This window comes from Vombatus ursinus, unplaced genomic scaffold (genome assembly GCF_900497805.2).
Source record: "Vombatus ursinus unplaced genomic scaffold, bare-nosed wombat genome assembly UNPS02014779.1, whole genome shotgun sequence".
NCBI lineage: Eukaryota > Metazoa > Chordata > Mammalia > Diprotodontia > Vombatidae > Vombatus > Vombatus ursinus.
Window position 1 is genome coordinate 47,398,645 of NW_020954557.1, and position 20,750 is coordinate 47,419,394.

The 20,750-nt window shown below is 35.7% G+C and overlaps 1 protein-coding gene across 2 annotated transcripts in view; it reads right to left on the reverse strand.

The window, feature by feature from the left end:
• PPIG (peptidylprolyl isomerase G) overlaps positions 1–20,750 on the reverse strand; it is a 72,107-nt gene that overhangs the window by 3,655 nt on the left and 47,702 nt on the right. For both annotated transcript variants that reach the window (XM_027865855.1, XM_027865856.1), the window contains exons 8-11: positions 12,150–12,179; positions 11,912–12,051; positions 2,956–3,154; positions 1,204–1,371 (exon numbers count right to left, since the gene is read on the reverse strand). In XM_027865855.1, coding sequence (XP_027721656.1) covers positions 1,204–1,371; positions 2,956–3,154; positions 11,912–12,051; positions 12,150–12,179 — 537 coding nt within the window. The remainder of the gene's footprint in view (positions 1–1,203; positions 1,372–2,955; positions 3,155–11,911; positions 12,052–12,149; positions 12,180–20,750) is intronic.

The window sequence follows — 20,750 nt, forward strand, 5'->3', positions numbered from 1 at the left end:
CTTCCGACATCTGACTTTGTATTTCCACTATACTCAATCAATCCAATACATCAACTGTCTGATTTTTTTGAAAAAGAGCTTTGATAATTTCATTTTCCTAAAAACTCAGTAACTTCTCATTGCCTAATGAATTAGGCTTCTTAGCCGTGGCATTCAAGGCCTTTCAAAATATGGCTGTAACATTTCAGAAACTCATCTCCCTCACTACCCATTAGTTAGTCAAACTAGATTATTCAATGTTGGCTTATATATCCTGTTCCTTCCCATGCCATGCTATTCTACTTGCAATGCCCAACCCTTGTTTCTTTGCCTTCAGAAATCCTAGCTATCATTCAAGATAAAATGACATGAAGCCTTTCCTAACATCCTCTTCATTTAAACCTTCAGAGCCCTTAGTTTCTATCATTCTTATGACACTTTCCATATTCTGAAGCCTTGTGACACAATTATAAACTGGTCATACTCCTCAGATTATGAACAACTTGAAGGAAGGGATCATATCTCAGTCATCTGGTTTTAATTCGACACTTAGCATAGTGCCTTGTGTATGGTTAAGTACTCAATATTTGATGATATTTGTCAAATTGAATTGTTGTTGAACTGAAACATATGGCATAGTAGAGATGCTTAGGAAACATTCATTAAAGAAAGATTTATAATCAATGTTATCTTTACGTGCCCAAATAAGTTTTTTTTTTGGGTGAGGCAATTGGGGTTAAGTGACTTGCCCAGAGTCACACAGCTAGTGAGTGTTACGTGTCTGAGGCCAGATTTGAACTCAGGTCCTCCTGACCCTAAGGCTGGTACTCTATCCACTGCGCCACCTAGCTGCCCCACCAAATAAGTTTTTAAAAATAAACACACACATGACAACTCATAATGTAGTCAAGTTATTTCTTAAATAATAAATATATTTTCCTAGCAATAAAGAGTTTTGTTCATATACCCCCCAAAAAATCAGATTCAATGTTATGAAAGGTAAATTAAGGCTTATCCAAAACATTCTTATTTCTAAGCATAATAACATAAGGCAACGCTTTCAAGAAGTTCTATAATAGGTAATTAAAAAGTGTAACAAATAACTTTGGAGTTTCTTGCTAGCAATCTTTTCTTAAAAATCCAGCTGAAAACCAGGAAACTTGATTCTAATACTCCGATTTCCACAATAAAATAAGGTAACTTATGCCACAAACATCAACTTACCACTCTCTTTCTTTCTCCCTTTCTCTATTCTTTCTCTCTTTCTCATCTACTTTAGGAGGACTTTTTCTCATTAGGAACCTGTTTTCAGGAATAGGAGGGATCTCTTCTGGACGGACAGTAGACTGTGGTTGTGCTTCAGGACTTTCATCTTCACTCTCAGTAGAGGAACTTAATTAAAAGATGGAAACACACACATACACACACACACATACACACAAAAGCTGGATGTGCTAAACAGTATTACCCAAGTTGCTGTTGTTGCCATTGCAATGTGGCATCATGATTAACAAAAATCCTAAAATTATAGATAATATGAAAAAATTACCCCTCCTCCATAAAATACAATACCCCAAATTCTGGCATAACATACCATTCCTTTAATAAGATTTTCCTACTGGCTTTCAACATCGATTCCTTTGTATTCCATTTTATAAGTATTAAGATGATCAAGTTCAGAGGTAATTTCTAATTAAATTTATAAATGCAGAGGATACTTTCACCAGCATTAAACTGACAGTATCTTTTGACAGAAAAGGCAAAGATACAGAAATAAGTTCTCTATCTCACATTTTAGAAATGTTGCAAATATTTTAGGCCAAATTTCAGTAGGGACAATAGAGAAAGAGAAACCAAAAAGGAAGACTGTTCCTCAGAGTTAGTACTTGGAGTAACAGAAAGAGAATCACCCTTGAAGCTAGGAAGACCTAGAATCAAATCTTGCCTCTTAAACACACACTGGCTGTGTGATCCTGGACAAGTCACTTAATGACTCAGAGCTCTAGGCAACTAAGACTATAGTTTGCAGTGAAGGTGCAGAGTTGAATTAGTAGAGGGATTTTTGTCATCCAGGATCTCTCTATACAAATGAAACTACAAGCACAGTCATTATCCCCACTACTACCACAGATGAAACAAGAAATAGAGTATGACATTTCCTGACAAAGTGGTAATAGAATCAAGATGCAAAATGAGACACACGTTTTCTAGATATGAACGATAAGAGAATTTTTGCTTGATTATGCATACTTGTTACAAGTGTGTCCCTAACCCAAAGGAGAGGAAGGTAGGAAGAACAAAAAAATGCTTGTTAATGGGAAAAAAAAAAAAAAAAAAAAAAAAAGGAATAAACAATACTGCTGTGGAAATTAACAGGAGTAACCCTTATTAACCTCTTATAAATCTTTTCCAATTCCCTGAGTTTATTAAGATCTACTAAATGTAAAACTCCACAAAACCAAGAACTAGAAACTATGTAGAAGAGAAAGAATCATCTTGTACTAGAAAGAGCTTGGGATAGAATGAAAAGACAATTCTGAGTTCAGGACTTGGTTCTGCTTTTGCTACATATGGCATGGCCCTGGACAAATAATTTCTTCTCTCTGAGCTTCAGTTTCTTAATTTTAAATCATCTCTAACTTTCCCTCCAGTACTAACTTTCTGTGAATCTGAGACCTTTTGTTTGAGTGCTATTTTAAGAAGACATGGGATTACACGATTTGTAGAAAATGGAAATTGATGTCTCAAGATTTAATTCTTTAAACACCTCAGCAATGTCAAAATTATCATTTTGTGCTATGAAGAGAAATTACTATGAAAATTAAATATTTTTCCTTAGATGATTCTAAGAATACAAACATGTATATTTTTAAGTAAAAGAGAAATCTCATCAGGTTATCAATCCTATATTTTAATCAGTTTTGGAAAGAAATCTCAACTATTTGTTGCTGACTAAACAGCAAAAGACTAACTAACCTTTTCTTGCTTTTCTTTTTCTTCTTTTTTTCCTTCTTATGTTTTCGGGACTTTCGGTGTTTCTTTTTTCTTTTCTTTGATTTTTCTTCAGAAGCACTTTCCGAATCAGAAGAAGAATCAGAGGACTGAGAATCACTTGAACTATCTGAATCACTGGATGAAGATGATGACTTATGTCTTTTCTTTTCTTCCTTCTTGGCTTTAATCAAACATGATGAAATGTTCTGGTTAAACATTTTTATATTGAGATATAAGTAAAAACTCACAGATAACTAAAAATTCACAAAAAGTCCATTTAATCTAATTATCTTTATATATTCCTGTAGATAAATCAGTTGTTAGAGCAATCATAATAGAAATGAAAAGCTAATTTGCTCTATATCATACAGCAAATTAGCAATCAAATCAGGGAAGAACCTAAATCTTGAGTCAGAGGCCAGTGTAATACCTAATCACAGCTAATTATGCCAACTAACACCTAAGCTTAAATATTGTTATTTAGAAGACAGCATTAAGTGGTTTATCAAAAAAGGTGAAAAAAAGTCATATATATTTGAAAGAGTATCGGCACACAGCTCTAGTTTTAATGTTTCACTTAGGCAACTAGAGCTTCAGGCAAGTGTCAATCAGTCTATCTACAGATATTTATTGACAAATATCATTGTTAGGCCCTCTGACTCAAGCCTTCTGCTTTATAAACCCGCCTGCCCTGCTTATTTCCTACATGATCAAATAAGATACAAAAGAATCTGAAAAAAGCATGACGGTGTAATTAGTGTATGTTATTTTCTACTTTCTAATCCTGCAAATATCCCACAGGGGTTAAATTACTATTGCTGTGGAGTTCCTTAAAAAAAAATTAACTTCTGTTGAAGAGTAAGCAAATATGAGTATTTTTCGTTGATAACCTAGATTACATTTTAAAGACTCTGTATAGTAGTTCTTCAAGGTAAAAGTAATCAATAAAAACATTTTTTAGGAAATGTTATTCATGTACATATACTGAGCTGGAAATCTGAAAAGAGGGCACAGAATAATTAAAACACACAAATTTAGCATTAAAAGATCTATATGACCTAAATACAAGATACCTAGAAAAGAAAGTGTGTTTCATGTTCATGAAACTGGACACATAAATCTGTAACTAAAATTAGCAAAATAAAAAAAATTTTTTTTTTTGGCAGTTCAAGTCTATTCAAGAAAATTACACTTTTCCCCATGGTTACATATGACCCACTTTATGAAACTGGGAAAAAGGGGCAGCTAGGTGGAGCAGTAAATAGAGCTTCGGCCTTAGAGTCAGGAGGACCTGAGTTCAAATTTGGCCTCAGACACTTGACACTTACTGGCTGTGTGACTTTGGGTAATTCACTTAACCCCAAATTGCCTCACCAAAAAGCCAAAACAAAACAAAACAAAACAGAAGAAGAAGAAATTGGGGGAAAAAAAGGGGGGGGGGGGGATGGTTTACAAAGTGCCTGTAGAAATCTTTAAAAATACTAAGTTCCTCGTGAAAATGAAATAAATGTAATTTGAATTATAAGTCATTTAATTTATAGAAATAATTAATATACACCTTTGCTATGGAAGGTAAATAAACACAACTAATTTTACTGTAAAGTATGTTAATGTAAGGCAGCAGATAGTAAGCAAAAAACCCCCAACAAAATGCTATTCAGGATCAGCATCTCTGAGTCTGGAAAACTAGAGGACTCAAAGAGTACTTCTGAATGTTGATTTAATATACAGGATTCAGTTTAGGTGCCATTTTCCTCTGAATCTATAAAGGAGGGGGAAAAAAAGAAGAAAAACTAGCACTAATAAGAGAATAGATTCACATTCATGAAGAAAGTAAATGGGATCTGAAGGAACTATGAAGTGATATAAAGCAATTTTACTGTATGTCACTATAAGCTAGCAGACACTTAGCAAAAAAAAAAAAAACAACAAAAAACAAAAATGCCATTCAGGATCAACATCTCTGTGATTTTTGAAAATAAGTGGTATCTAAAGGACTACTGAAATGATGTAAAGCAACAAACAAGACCTTTTATTTCTAGTGGAAGTTAAGTTGGCAACAGAACTAGAATCTAAAATTTTTAATTACGAGCTGTCTGCAAATTGGAATATCTGGCTCAAGCAAATCAACTACTATGTACTCAGCAGTAATGGGCCCTGGGATGGCTATATAAAGGTATAGTTATACCCTTTCAGGAGCTTATAATCTAGGTGGAAAGACAAGATGGACACATATGAAATAACACTGAATAGTACAAGACAATGTATAACCATTTAATTGTATGGTACAAACTCTAAGTGCTAAAGGAATTTAGAAGATGACAATATTTTCCTGAGGATTTGGAAAAGTTTCATGGATGGCTCTTGAAGGTAAGGCTAATTTGGATAAGCAGAAGGAAAAGGACAGGGCAATTCATATTGTTTACTAAAATCAACTGGATTCAAGGGAAGAAGAACATGAGTAAACACAAGTTATTGGAAAAGCACCCATTTCCAAAATGAGAGAGGAAACATGCTATAGGTAAAACAGCACTTGACTTGGAGTCAGGAGAGAACTGGGTTCTAATGCTGCTTCTAAAACTTAGTAGACATATGGCAATGAAGGGTCATTTAATCTCTCTCAAGACTGTTTCCTTGTCCTTTAAATGGGGATACCACAACCTACTGCACCCATCTACTGTATGTAAACATCATGCAAATGTAACTGGAGAAATATCTCAGTCATGGTATGAGAGGAAGAACAGAGGACCCAGGTTCTAGTTCTGTTATTAAACTGCTATGTGGCATTAGGTGAAATATTTTACTTCTTTAGGCCTAATTTTTCCAATGCATAAAATAAAGTCACTGGCCTAGACAGTACCTTTTCATAAACTCTTATTAGTTGAAATGCCAGTCCCACATAACTCCCCGAAAACCTGAGTGTGATATCTAATTGGAGTTATTTTTTGGTGTATATCCTTTTCCTTTTTAAAGAAAGCTCATTTGGGGGCAGCTAGGTGGCACAATGGATAGAGCACCAGCCCTGGAGTCAGGAGGACCTGAGTTCAAATCTGGCCCAGACACATAATATTTCCTAGCTGTGTGACTCTGGGCAAGTTACTTAACCCCAATTGCCTCACTAAAAAAAAAAAAGAGAGAGAGAGAGAGAGCGCTCATTTCAGGGGAGTGGCTGAATTTCACCCGGCATAATGTAGTGTTATACGGTTTATAATAAAAGCTTTTCTTCAAAACAAAGCTATGAAGGCAGTGTTAATATTATTCTTATTTCAGAGATAAGGAAACTAAGGATCAGAGATCAGTGCTGTGCCCACAGTCACAGCAGTAAATAGTGGAATCATGGTTGCAAACAGTTTTTGGGATTCAATCCAATGTTTGCTTCTATACTCTGCTCAATCTCTCAGATTCATCCAAGCTCCAATATTCTAGGATTCCACCCATGTTTATCTGGACAGCTCATCTTGTCCCTGTTCATTCGCTGCCCTGACAACTTTTAAGGAACAATAAGGATCAAAGAAGGGGCTTACTAGAATTTTAGTAGTGGGGGGAAAAGTAATGGATTGCCTCTTTAGCAAATATTAATCAGTTTCCTTTCTTCAGGGGACTCCAAACTAGAGGCTGCTGCTCTAATCAGAAGACCATGTAGGCTTCTAGAGGGAAGAGGAGACTCCTAGAAGTGGGGGGAGTTAAAATGGCTGTCTTTGGGCAGTTGGAGCACCTGTATGCAGTTTAGCACGCTCTCTGGAGTGAGACTGTCCTGGAAACAATACACATTTCTACTACTGAGTGTTTGGGGAACTTTTTAATCTATATGTGGTGACCTAGACAGTATTTCTATTCTCATGTTCATAAGTATAGGCAAAATGAACCCCTAAAATGTGATGTTTGAATGACATGTCAATTTTAAAGTTTATAAAGCATTTTACCATATATTATCTCATCTGATCCTCAAAAACTCTATGAAACAGATTCTACAGCAGGATTCTTAAATCTGAGGCCTATAAAAAATTGTAGCAACTGTATTTCAACTGTATTTGGTTTCTTTCATAATCTCATGTATTTTATTTTATGCATTTAGAAACATAATTCTGAGATGGTATTCACGGGCTCCTCCACACTGCCAGAGAGGTTCATGACACACAAAAAGTTAAGAGCCCCTGCTCTATTTTATTTTCCCCACTGCACAGGTAAGGAAACAGATTCAGAAAGGTTTGGTGACTTGTCTACTGCCATTCAGCTAAGTATTGCAGGTGGGATTTAAACCCTCAATTTCTGGGGTTCCAGTCCATCATCATTCTTTCTGTTATACCATTACTGCCTCTCTTTTTGAGGCCCAACACCTGAGATAGAAAGAAAATTTTTTAAATGGAACAAAGAAAGGTTAGTGTTTAGAAAAGAAAGAAGGAAAAATAATTAAACTGAAGTACTATCATGGGCTAATTAAAGTCTTTGTAACACTGAACTAGCAGAGATTTGTATGATACTTCTTTCTGTGAAGAGAGCAAACATTTTCATTCCCACTCTAAAGAAATTATTTTCTACCTGAGCTACTAACATAGGAACCACTTCGAGGCTATATATACAGGTGAGTAAGTGTTAATATCTGCACCTTAATTAAAAATATCTTTCACAGCAGATGATACCCACAAAGCAGGACTTAATCAGAGAGCTGGCTATTGAGTGCCTTCAACCTTGCTTAATAATTTTCCTTATTGCATCTTTTTTTATATTTTATCATTACACTGAAAAAGTTCTTAACTTTGTTGAAGTAGGCTTTAAAAAAAAAATCAATTAATCTGGGGCCCCATTAAGGGACCTGGGGGCAGAAGGAGGAGAGGAGGCTTTGGAGTCCTGTCTCTGATATATACTGACTCTGTGACCATAAGCAAGTCACTTTACCTCTTAATGCACCAATAAGAGGATTATTAGTGGAAATCTTCTAAGACTATCTGGGTTATGGATGATATAAAGCATCAGAATAAGACAGAATCAGGTTCCAGGACCACATCAGGGCCCACAGACAACTCTCTAAGACCAGTGGTGTCAAACTCATATGGAAATGGGGGCCACTAAACTGTACATAAAGATCCTTGTGAACCATATGCTGACTTAGAAAAACATATGTCAATATTATCTATATTTTACTGTATTTTTATTAAATATTTCCCAATTATATAGCAATCATGGGAGTCTTGTGAGCTCCACGTGGCTTGATGATCACATGTTTGACTACCAATCTGCTTTAGTAGAGGGAGCTTTCTCACTGGCACTTTCTTATGTATTGTTCCTCACCCCCCCCCAAAAAAAATATTATAGGAGATTCAATATGTTAGTGGAATCCATATCAAGAAATACCAACAAAATCACGTATCAGGGATCCTTGTCTCCTTTCCCCTCTCTTCCCCTCAAAATCAAGTAATGACTATTCTAGATCTGTTCTCAAAAAAGAAAGGGGAGGAGGGATGAGAAGACATCTCTAGGGAGAAATTTCTACTCTTGTAGTAGATAGAATTTGTTCCTACCAATTTCACTTTCACTCTTCACAAAGAGTACTTCTAGGCCTTCTGAAAAGAAATCACATCAACCTCATGCCACTTGACCTAGAAATAATTCTCCTTTTATTAAAGATTAATTTTATTTATCCTTAACAGTGTCTCTTAAACATTCTACATTCAACCTCCTCATTACACTTTTCAGTAACAACCTCCTCATTACACTTACATAACACTTTTCAGTAAGTGTCACTAAAATAATCTGCTCAATCAATTCCATAGCATTTATTTTCTTGATCATATCATGAAAGCACTGCACTGGGCCAGGATCACCAAAAATTAGCCTCCAGTAGTCTATTTCGTTTGGTTCCTGTATACAAGATTCATTGGTTTTCTACTTTATTACTCTAATTATCCCTTCTTTTTTGTGTTGAAACGCAATCAGTTTTGGGCTATCACTGAGTATTTTTTTCCCTATTATAAAGGAATATTTAAAAAACTCCTCTCATCAATGGCAATAGACTCTGCAATCTTTGCAAAAAGTATTTAAGCCACAAGAAACTCCTGTTTAAACCACATACTGTCTTTGTTAAGATAAATCTATCATAAGAAGGTTCATTTGCCTATATTCTTTCCTCATTCATTCTGCCCTTGGAGGACCTTCTGTCAGCCTCTACACAGGATCCCAGATTCCACTAGTTTTCAGTGTTCCATCTTTGCATCTGTTACAGGAGCCTTCTCCATGGACCTCAACACAGTTACATTCTCTGGCATACGGAAGTACTACAAAAAGCACATCTCCAATAGAGAAGGGGGAAAAAAGGCCCAAGAAGAGTGCCCAGGACTCACCAAGATAATATACAGGTAGGCCCAGACAGTCAGTTTTCTTCAGAAGTCTTTTTGTTTTCTTTCAGGCAGTTATAAAAAGAAAAAAAAGATTCTGTATTTATTTTTTTTAAAGTGGGGTGTCACTGCACAATTCTCAAACAAGGTTTTTAAAATATAATAATAGTGAACACCCTACAGTATTAAACAAAGTCTTTCTATTGTTTCCAATTTGGTATAATTGTCAAAAAGAAAATGGGGCTAAAAACTGTATTGTATGTATTATACTGCCTGTACCCTCCAAAAGTATGGGAAAAGCCACTCATACAAATATTTTGAATGGCAACTGCTAAAACATAAAGTACCAAGTACCATCCACTGTTTCACTGTTTTCTCAACTAAGTTCATGCCACAAATACTTCTGCTCATTTCAATAGGTGTGTATTGGAGAAAAACAGGCACGAGAAATCTGTTTTACAGCATCCCTAGAACAAATCTCTTCTCATCAGGGAAGTCTGGATGAGAGTTAATTAGGAGTGCTATCTTTCCCAACTTCTCTGAAAATTTATCTGGTCTCTAGAAGATAGGAATAAGAATATACTTGATGCTATCATACCTTGGTCACATGTAGCCAAACAATGCCTGGGGGATGCCACTATACTCTTCTAAGCGAGAGCTGCTTTATAGTAATATAAATCAAATTACATGAGGGTTTTGTCTTAATTCATGTTCTCTTTCTCTATCAAATAATTATCCCCTTTAATTACCCAAAGCATATTTGCATGTAAATACAGAATGAGTTGTTTAAGGAAAATATTAAAGGATATTCTTTTTTGTTCTTTCAAACTATTTTTTTTTTAAAGCTGCAAAGAAACCTACCATATTCAGTTAACAAATTTTAGGGAACAGATTCTAACTCAAAAAACCCTAGAAGTAAATAATTAAAAGAAAAGCTAATAGTAAATGATTTAACGATGTTTAAGAATATGGTAAAAAACCAGGTCTTAAGCATCATAACACTCTAGTTGCAGGAATATCCTTTAAGATGGTTAATAGTTAACGTCATTTAGCCTAGTGTCCTCAATATGATAATATTAACAAAGATTCCAGAATCACCAAAATGTTAAGAGTTGGGAAGGCCTTGGAGATCATCTTTTAGTGCAATATCTTTAAAGATAAGGAAACTAAGACCAAGAGAAGTTGAATGTTATCCCTAAAGTTATATTGCTATTAAATGATAGAATTTAAGTTTCACACAGTCTCATTTCTCCTTTTTGGCAGCTACTTTTATTTTTTACATAAATTAATATGGAATACCTGTCTGCAAGAAGCTGAAAGAGCTTTACGAACATTTCACTCTTTACTGTATCCTAGGGCATTAGCAAGGACATAAACTAATGGATTATATCCACTGTTTTTATATGAGGAAGACAAGGTAAGAGGCAGGAATGATGATTAAGAGGTTGAAGAGTCCAAGACCAAATTTAATTCTGCTTGGTTCCTGCAGACTACCAGCCTACATTTGGAATGACAAGAAGGGGATGAAAAATTTTCTTTGTCAAGATGATCAAGACCTGTGCTAGGTGAAAGGAAAAATAAATTGTAACCCTTGGAAAACAGCGAAGATTAAGTAAGGACAACGGTTCTGCTTTTTATACATCAATCTCACTTTGGTTTTTGTATAAAATGAAAATACTCAAAATTCCAAATTGATGACAACAGTCTCCTTATCTGAAAGAGTCAAGAGCACAACAATTTTACAAGGGTCCTTTTGAACAACACTGATAAAGATACTGAAACGCTATGAACTCTGAGGCTTCTGTTGGTAGTCTAATGCATGATTCAACAAAACAGATTTAGTTTTATACTGGAACACTAAACTACTGCTTAATGCTCATTTCTTGGGAATGATTTTTCTTTATTCTTTTGAATGAACTGTATGTTGAAAGTGTATGGTAAGTTACAGCCATTTTACACGGGATATTTTTTTTATCAAAGGACTTTCCAACAAAATATCTCAAATAAATCAAATGCAAAGCATGTCAGAAAATTGACATCAAAAGCACAAATGCAAGGAATAGAACTACTATCTTCTGAAGTAAACATCTTTTTCCAAACATTATCAGATGGTAGCTGAGCTCACAGCAGGAAAAGGAATTAATTTATTCCTTTAAAAGTTTATCAATCTAGGGGCAGCTAGGTGGTACAGTGAATAGTCACCAGCCCTGGAGTCAGGAGGACCTGAGTTTAAATCTGGCCTCAGAGACTTGAAACTTACTAGCTGTGTGATCCTGGGCAAGTCACTTAATCTCAATTGCCTATCGCCGCCCCCCCTTGTAAAAAGCTTATCAATCTAAAATTGCTCCATTTTAACTTATAGTTTCTCATTAATTCCTTTTTTCAAAAAAATTAAAATGTTGTAAAAGCAGGAAGGTGCATTATTTGGAAATTAGGGAACACACTTATAAATTAAATGAATGAACAATATGATGGAAGATGTAATTAAAAAGAAGAATGTTTTCTGTATTAGCAATCATGGGGTAATGATCTTTTTTTAATGACCTGGAGTCACTGCTTATTTTAAATATATGTAATATGCTTGGAAATGTTTAATTTATACTTACCTTTGGATTTGGGAATTAGCTCCCCACAGCTAAGTATTCGTACTTCAGCATATGGTTTGCTGGATGCATCTGTTTTCTGGTTTTCAATCTCTCTCACAACCTCTTGGCCGGAGATCACTTGTCCAAAAACAACATGGTGCCTGTGCAGATAAATTAAAATGACTAAATGTTAAGTTTTTGGTTTTAATAAAAAAATTAAAAGTAAGTAGCAGAAGAAAAATAAATAAAAAATATTTACCCATCTAAATGAGGTGTAGGTTTAGTTGTTCTTTTGAGGTCATCGTCAGATAGAAGAATTAAAACAAAGTCAGAGAAAAACAAAGTTAGCACCTCTAAAAAGGAAAAGAAAACAATTGCATTGGAAACAAAGTTGCAGATAGATTAATTTAAGGTTATTTTTAATTAACAGAATTAAAATTGACAAGAAAAGACATGCTGCATATATACTATGCTTTTATGTTAATATTAAATATGGAATAAGGAAATATAACTATTTTAATCATATGTCTGATAACATCTGACATGCAGCAAATAACATGTTTAATCATTATAAATGTATAACAATATATGATGGAGAAATAATTCCAGGTCTGAGTTTTTTGTCTAACCCTGACAATATTGGTCTATAGTAATGGCAAAATGCAGAAATTTTAACAAGATGTTTTATTTAGTCTCCACCCCCTTTCCCTTTACTTTTCATGGGAACCTGAAAGCTTTGTATAATTTAAACTGTGTATTAAGACAAATTATAGGACAAGGGACTAAAGATCAACTGTATACATTATGGTAAGACTTGTTAAGAAGGGCCATTGGAATTATACCATCTATCAGGTCACAGATAACTGATGTCTCACATTTTAAAGAACATTTTTTTTTTTTTGAGAAATGAGGCCTTTATCAGAGAAACTTGCTTCAAAATTTTTTTCACTGTTAACTACTGCTAACTGTATTTCCCTCCATCCTATTCCCCACACCCCATTTATTCTATTCTCTCTCTCCTTTCATCCTGTCCATCCTCAAAAGTGTGTTGCTTCTGAATACCCCCTCCCCCAATCTGCCCTCTCTTCTACCACTCCCCCTCTCCCTTCTCCTATTCCCTTCCCTGTACAGTAAGATAGACTTCTATATCCAACTGAATGTGTGTTATTCTCTCTCTCAGCCAATTCTGATGAGAGTAAGGTTCACTCGCTCCCCCTCACCTCCTCCCTCTTCCCCTCTACTATAAAAGCTTTTTCTTGCCTCTTTTATGTGAGATAATTTATCCCATTCTATCTTTCCCCCTTCCCTTTCTCCCAGCACATTCCTCTCTCACCTCTTAATTTTATTTTTTCAGATTGTTATCCCTTCATATTCAACTCACACCCAAGCCCTCTGTCTACATATACTCCCTTCTAACTGCCCTAATAGTGAGAAAGTTCTTAGGAGTTACAAGTATCATCATCTCCTATAGGTATATAAACAATTTAACTAATGAACACCTTTCTAATTTAAAACCTGGGACCTGATCGCTACTTAGATACAATTTTCTCATTTTGGTCTCTTCTCTCATTTTTTCTCTCAATGTTTTCAGGCTACCTCTCATACTTCGTTTTCTCTAATTCCTGTTATCCAAAATCATCACAAAACCCCCCATTCCTCCTTATCCACCTCAAGAGTACCTTTCCATATGTTTAATGTAGTGATTTACTGTTTTTATCAAACCTTTTGACTAGCTATTGTAAATAAGCTTCCAACCTGTATTAAACCTCCTCGAAGTCTTTTCACCTCCTCCCATTCTGAAAAAATGATTGTTCCCTGCTGATTCTATGTCCATATAACCTCCCACATCCTCCTGGGTCCGGAAAGAAGGGGCAGAATATTACTTTTTTGCCCAGTCGTTTTTAGACCACTGCTTTGCCATCATTCAAAAAATTCTCTGCTATTTAAAAAAAAAAAAAAAAGCAAAACTTCTCTGCTTTTATGGCTTATTCCATTGTGATTTTCACTATCATATCTCAGTCTAGAGCAGGGCTTCTTAAACTTTTCCCACTCAAGGCTCCCTTTCCTTTTTGAGTTTTGGGCAACATAGTTGGTTTTGCATGGCCAAAGGGCATGTGCATGCTTGTGTGCAGAACCAAGGCTGAAGTGAAGTTGTGCGATGAAATACAGACAAGCACTGCCAGAAACATTTGATTCTTAATTAATTTTTGATTGTTGTGTGTTTGGAAATCTTTTACTGTTTACCCCATATGGGGTTGTGACCTACAGTTTAAGAAGCACTGATCTAGAGGACTTCTACGTACCTTTAGTGCCCAGCTCACAGTGCTCCTTTTATGGTGTATTCTACTGTAATTTTCAGTGATTTCAAAATTGACATTGACAACCCCTCTACCACCCTGGCACCACTGCTCCTTGGTTAAAGACCTCAATTTTTATACCACTTCAACTCTTCACCCTCCCTAACCAGTCTATCACTCAAACAGTTCATCTCTATCACTCAAACAGTTCATCTTTTAGACCATGAATCTTGAAATTACTATCTTGGACAAAATTTCTGTCTTCTATTCTTCCCACTCCTGAGAAATCCAACATTAATTCTCATGGTGATCTTCCAGTTCCACCACTCCTCCCTAACTTATTGCTAGCTACCTTCTGTATATCCCTCCCTACTAAGCCTAAAATCCATGACTAACATTCACTGTAGCAATGTGCTGGCCACTATTCCTTACCCCATTGAGATTTCATATTTCTGCGCTGCCAACCACATGTATTATTTGTCATCTACCTTCTCTACACAAAAACACTCTTGAACTTTGTTAATCAAAGTCAAAACTGCTAAAAAGACTTGCTAACAATTCATACAATCTGATCTTAGTTGGTGGCAGCTATTAAGACTGAATGTCACCCCTGTTCTCAGTGATAGCTTTGTTTTTTTCTTTACTAAGACCAGAACCATTTAAACTAAACTTACCAACCTTTCCTTCTTTGTATTTCCACCCCTGCCATCCTCTCACACTCCTGTTTGTAACGAACAAGTGATCCTTCTCCTTGGCAAAGCTACTCCTTTATGTATGCTCTTTTTTAATCTTTATTGCCTTGTTCTACCAATTTTCTTCTCTTTTCCTTTAATCTCTTCTTCTAAGAAGGATCCCCATATTTTCTGCCTACAGACACATTTAGATCACCTCTTACTTTATGGACCTTTCCTTAACCTACTTAAACCAATCATGAAACGTGGGTTCTTGCTTTGCCACTGTGTGACCTTGGGAAAATCATAATCTCTCTACTTCTGACTCACAATGATGCTGGACTGGATTACCTTGAAAACCTCTCCCTTCTCTGAGATTATATGAATCTGTGAATAATTTATACTCATGGCCACGACCCACTCATGTCTTAAGCACTTGTGCTTTACTTCTACCTCTTCCTGCTGTACCGAAATGGACCTCCTGAAATTCCCTAATGGTCACTTCCATGTCCAACTCATAGCCTCCACAATCTCCACCATCTTCCATCTCTCCAGAGCATTTGACACTGCTGACGACCCTTTTTTGACTCTCTCTTCCACTTGGCTTCCCTGACAATCAATCAAACAAGATATCCTACTTTCTACGTGTCAGTTAATATGTGAGGTGCTTAGAGCACAAAGACAAGACTGAACAGTCGTTGCTTTCATGATCTGTGTTCTATTTCTAAATGTTCCTCCAATCTCCTTTACTATCTCTTCACAATGTTAACACTACATGTAAAGCGTTCCCCAAGGTGCAGTTTTTGGCACCCTTTTCCCTTCACTCCCCTCAGCATTTTCTTCAAGCTTCCTGTCACTTCTATGCAAGTGGCTTCCAAATTTCAAGCTTTTATCTCAGTTCCAAATTTTCAAATACCTATTAGACTTCTCCATTTGGATGTCCTATTATAACCTCAAACTCAATTAACAAGCCCTAAACAGAAATCATAATCATTTTCTCCAGAACTATGGGAACCCCATGGGCAAGAAAAGCTATGAAGATAATTCCTCTTGTAAGAGTGGTATTATAAAACATAAGACTGGTAATTCAAAGCATAACTAAATTCAACAAATATATTAAGTATATTTGCTGAATTTACTTATGCCTTGTATTTTATTTACTTATGCTTTATATTAAGTACCTGCTAAGCACAACACTGTGCTAGACAGAGAGAACAGAAAAGATGAAAAGTAATACAGTCCCTGCTAATAAGATTACAATGTAGTATGCAAGAGCAAGATGTACACGAATAACACGACTGAAAATTATGAAGTGCATTTTAGGTCAAACAAAGGGGGCTGAGAGCTCAAAAGAAGGATCACTTCTAGCTTTGAGAATCAAGAAAAGCATCAAGGAGGAATTGATACCAACTAAAAATCAGTCCAGGCAAGAGTGATGAGGCATGAATAAGGAAGGATTTTAGAGATATTGAGGAGGTGGAATCAATAAGATTGGACTACCACTGATTTGAAATGAGAAGTGAGGGAGAATGAAGAAGTAAAAAAAAGTATGAGAAGATGGTGGTATCATCAACAGAAAAAGGAAGTTAGAAAGAAGAGCATACTTTGTTTTGTAGGTAGGCAGAATATTATAAACTGACTTTTTAAAACTAGCTTTTTATTGGTATCTTTTGTTTTTACGTGCTTAGATTTTCTACTGTATTTTTACCCTTTTTCCTCCAGAGACCCATCTGTCATAACAAAGAACTATGTTTAAAGAAAGAAAAGAATAGCAAACTGATCAACACCTTAAAAACCAAAAACCTCTAACATTATGTAAGCAACGTTCCACACTTGTGACCTCCTCCCTTCTGCAAAGGCCCAGGGAGCTTCCTTTTCACCTTGCCTCTTCGGGGCCACACTTATTCTTCACACTTTTGCCAACATTCAGTTTCAATTGTTTTGTAGTTGTTTCTCCCATTTACATTGCTGCAGTCATTGTGTATGGTTGTTTCCCTGGCTCTTATTTATTTTGCACCACTTTATCTAAGTGTATCTCTGTTATTCATATTCATTGTTTCTTACAGCAAAGTAATATTTCATTATCTTTATGTATTACAATTTGTTTAGCCAATTCCAAAATAAAAGCCATCTACTTTATTTCAAATTCTTTGTTAACATGATTGATTTTGCTGCTATATATTTTTGGTATATAAGGTGATATGGAGACTTGTTACCAATGGCCTCCTTGTAGTATAAGTCTCATAGTGGACTATCTGGGTCAAAAGGCATAGACATTTTAGTCATTTTATTTTCCTAATTTTAAATTGTTTTCCAGAATGGTTGTGCTAGTTCACAGCTTCACCAATAATGCATTATTAGTGTGAATATCTTACCATAACTCTTTTAACAATATTAACTCTTCTTGTCTTTTGTTATCTTTACACATGTGCTTGTTATTAGGTAAAATTTCAGGGCTATTTTCATTTGTATTTCTCTTATTAGGAATTGGAACATTTTTTTTTTTCCTCATGTGGCTACCGTTTTCAGTTCTTTTGAGAACTGCTGATATCCTTTGACAATTGCTCTACTGGGGAATAGCATCTGGTCTTACAGATAGTTCTCACTTTATGTAAGTGGACTGTTCCACAGATCTCTAAATAAAGTGATTTTTATGTAAAGTCAATTTGCCTGTGGACATAGGGAAGGGAAGGCAGGAGAGAGAGGACCAGCACACAGTTGAAGGACAAGCCAGGGCTGGGGCCAGAGAAGCGAGAGCAAAAGGAGAAACACGTGGAGGCCTGGTCAGAACTGAGAGGAAGAACATGCTAAGGTGTGTTCATTTTGCCTTTGCAACATCTCTCATACATGCCTCCTTTTCTCTTCTGCCACCACTGTAGCGTAGGCCTTCATCACCTCACACCAGGATTATTTCAATAGCCTACCGAAGGGCTGGTCTGCCTCAAGTCTCTCCCTATTCTAATCCATCATCCTTTCAGTCACTAAAATGATTTTCCTAAAGTGCAGGTCTGATTCATGTCAGATACATTACTAACCATACTCAATCAACTCCAGTAGCTCTCTATTGCCTCTAGGATCAAACACAAAATGTGGTTTTATGAACGACATTTAAAGTCCTTCATGACCTAGTCCCTCCTATCTTTCCAGTCTTCTTATACATTGTTCCCTGACACATGCTCTCTGATTTACTAACAATGGCTTCCTAGCTGTTCCAAGAACAAGATACTCCGTCTCTCTGCTCCAAACATTCTCTCTGAGTGTCCCTCATGCCTGGAATTTTTTTTCCCTCTTCTGCTCTGACTACTGACCTCCTTGGCTTAAGTCCCAACTAAAAGCCCACCTTCTAGAAGAAGTCTTCCTCTTGTTCATTATCTCTTATTTATCCTCTATATAGCTTGCTTTGTTTATATTTGTTTGCAAATTGTCTTCCACATCAGACTGTAAGCTCCTTGAAGGCAGGGACTGTCTTTTGCCTCTCTTTGTATCCCTAGTCCTTAGTTGAGTACCAGGCACATAGCAGGCATTTAATAAATGTTTACTGATTGATTAATCTAAATGTATTACCTGACAGACTGCTTTCCACTTTTCCTCGTAGTTCTTTCTTAGGTAATTTCTATGTTCAGGTTTATCAAATACTGGGTTATTGAATTATTTCCTATTTCTCTTGTCTAGTTTGTTAACATCTATTGTTCTATCTTTTCAACAATCCCAAAAGGTTTTAATGAGTGCTGCCTTATAATATAGTTTGAAATCAGGAAGTGCTATTTCCTTTTCATTCCCACCTTATTTCCTTTGATTATCTATATTTTTTTGTTCCTTCAAACGAATTCCGTTATTTTATCTAGATTCATAAAGTACCTCACTGGCAGTTTAAATATGTAAACTGACATTGGAAGTATCATCATTTTTATTACACTGAAATAATCCTCCAGCTTTTAAAAATTTTAATTTTGTAATTTAATCTACACATTTATTGCACTCTTATTAACATTAACTGTTCTCTAGTTAATTGCTATTTATTTTGACAGAATTCTCCTGAAAATGCTGAGTTTGAGGTTTAGCAAGATATTTAAATATATGACAAGTAGTTGGAAATGAAGGACTGAAGCCCAGGGGAAAAGTTGGGACAAGAGATATATATATTTGAGGTTCATCAGCATAAAGATGATTACTATCTATGAGAATACAATGAAACGGCCTAGGGAAGAAGTATACAAGAGACAAGAGAAAAGGACCACTTCAGAGTTGGGAGAAGGAAGATGAGCTAGTAAAGGAGTCTAAGAAGTCAGGCAAATAGGAGAATCAGGCTAGAGCAGCAGATACTTCTCCAAAACGAAGAGTATTAAAGAAGGGGTAGTTAATAGCAACAAATGAGGAACAAAGTTCAAGGAAGATGAGGACTAGGAAAGGGTCATTAGATAGGGGAATTATGATGCCAACGGCAATTTTGGGAAACCTGGTTACAGAACATGGGGGAGAGAATTCAGATTATAGGAGGTTGAGGAATGACTAGAAAGTGAGGAAGTAGAGGCAACAGCTGCCCTTTCTAAAAGTTTAACAAACCACCTAAATGCTATTAAACTGTTTTTGCAAAATGTACTCTGAGGAGGGAAAACTGTTTTGCAATTGTTGGGAGATGCCTATTGAGTCAAAACAGAATGTATTTCATAAATTTAGATTACCTTAAGGAGAAAAGATTCCATAAATGCAAAAGTTTTATAAAAGCACAGTTCATTGTAGCAAAGAACTAGAAGCAAGCAGGTACTCACCGACAGGGGATTGATAGAACAAGTATATGAATGTGATGTAATATTACTTCATGATAAGAAATGACAAATGTGAAAAATTTAGAGAGGAAATGCTTGTAGAAGTAGTGTACAATGAAGGAAGAATAACCTAGAGAACAATTTACAAGATGATTTAAATAACACAAAGGAAACAATCCCTGAAAGACTTCAGGACTGACCAACACAGTGACCAGTCCCAATTTCAGAAGACTTATGGATAAAGGAAGCATGTTTCCTACCTCTTAACAGATAGGTGGTAGATTAGAAGTTCAGAATAAGGTGTGTATTTTCATACATATGCCTTTTTTCTTGTTTGTTTGATTACTTATTTGCTATAAGCTAGGGATATACTAGATAGGGAAAAATCAGTGGGAACGGACAGTGAACATCAATGAAAATGAAAAAAATGTAATTGTTAAAATTCAGCAGCAAAGAATAGAAGGTAGCTTGAAAGAAGGACAATGGCTTGAGAGGGTAGCAAGATCAAGAGACATTTTTTCTTTAAGAAAGGATTGAAAACGAAAGACAACAGGGATGTCCTTGGAGAAACTTTCTGAGATATTCCATAAACTACAAAATTAAGGATAAACTTCTTAGTATGACATCATGTCTCTTATAACATGTGCCCAACCTATCTTTGTAACTTTATTTCTCACTACTCTCTTATGTGTATTTAAACTTTGATCATGTTCTCACCACCTGGAATATCCTCCTCTATTTTTCAGCCTGTCAAAATCCTGATTATCAATTCCTTCAAGATCTAGTTCAAACATCAATTCACTACATAAAGCCTTTACTAATCTTTCTAATGTGAGAAATCTTACTCTTTTGCATTCCCACAGGTCTCTGGCACTGATTTAGAGCACTTACCGTATTTTACTTTCTAGTATAGTTGAGTACTTTCCTTGTAACCTTTTTGAGAGCAAGGAATATCTTAATTGTTTTTGTATCCTCTGAAGCATTAGCATAGTGCTTTGTACCCTGGAGCTGTCCAATAAAGGTCCTCCCCTCATACTGAATAGTTCTTCTTTCAAGGAGATGTTTCTTGTTTCAAATAGAACAACATTTAAGTCTTTTAATTATTTGCTAAATACTTTCGCCCACT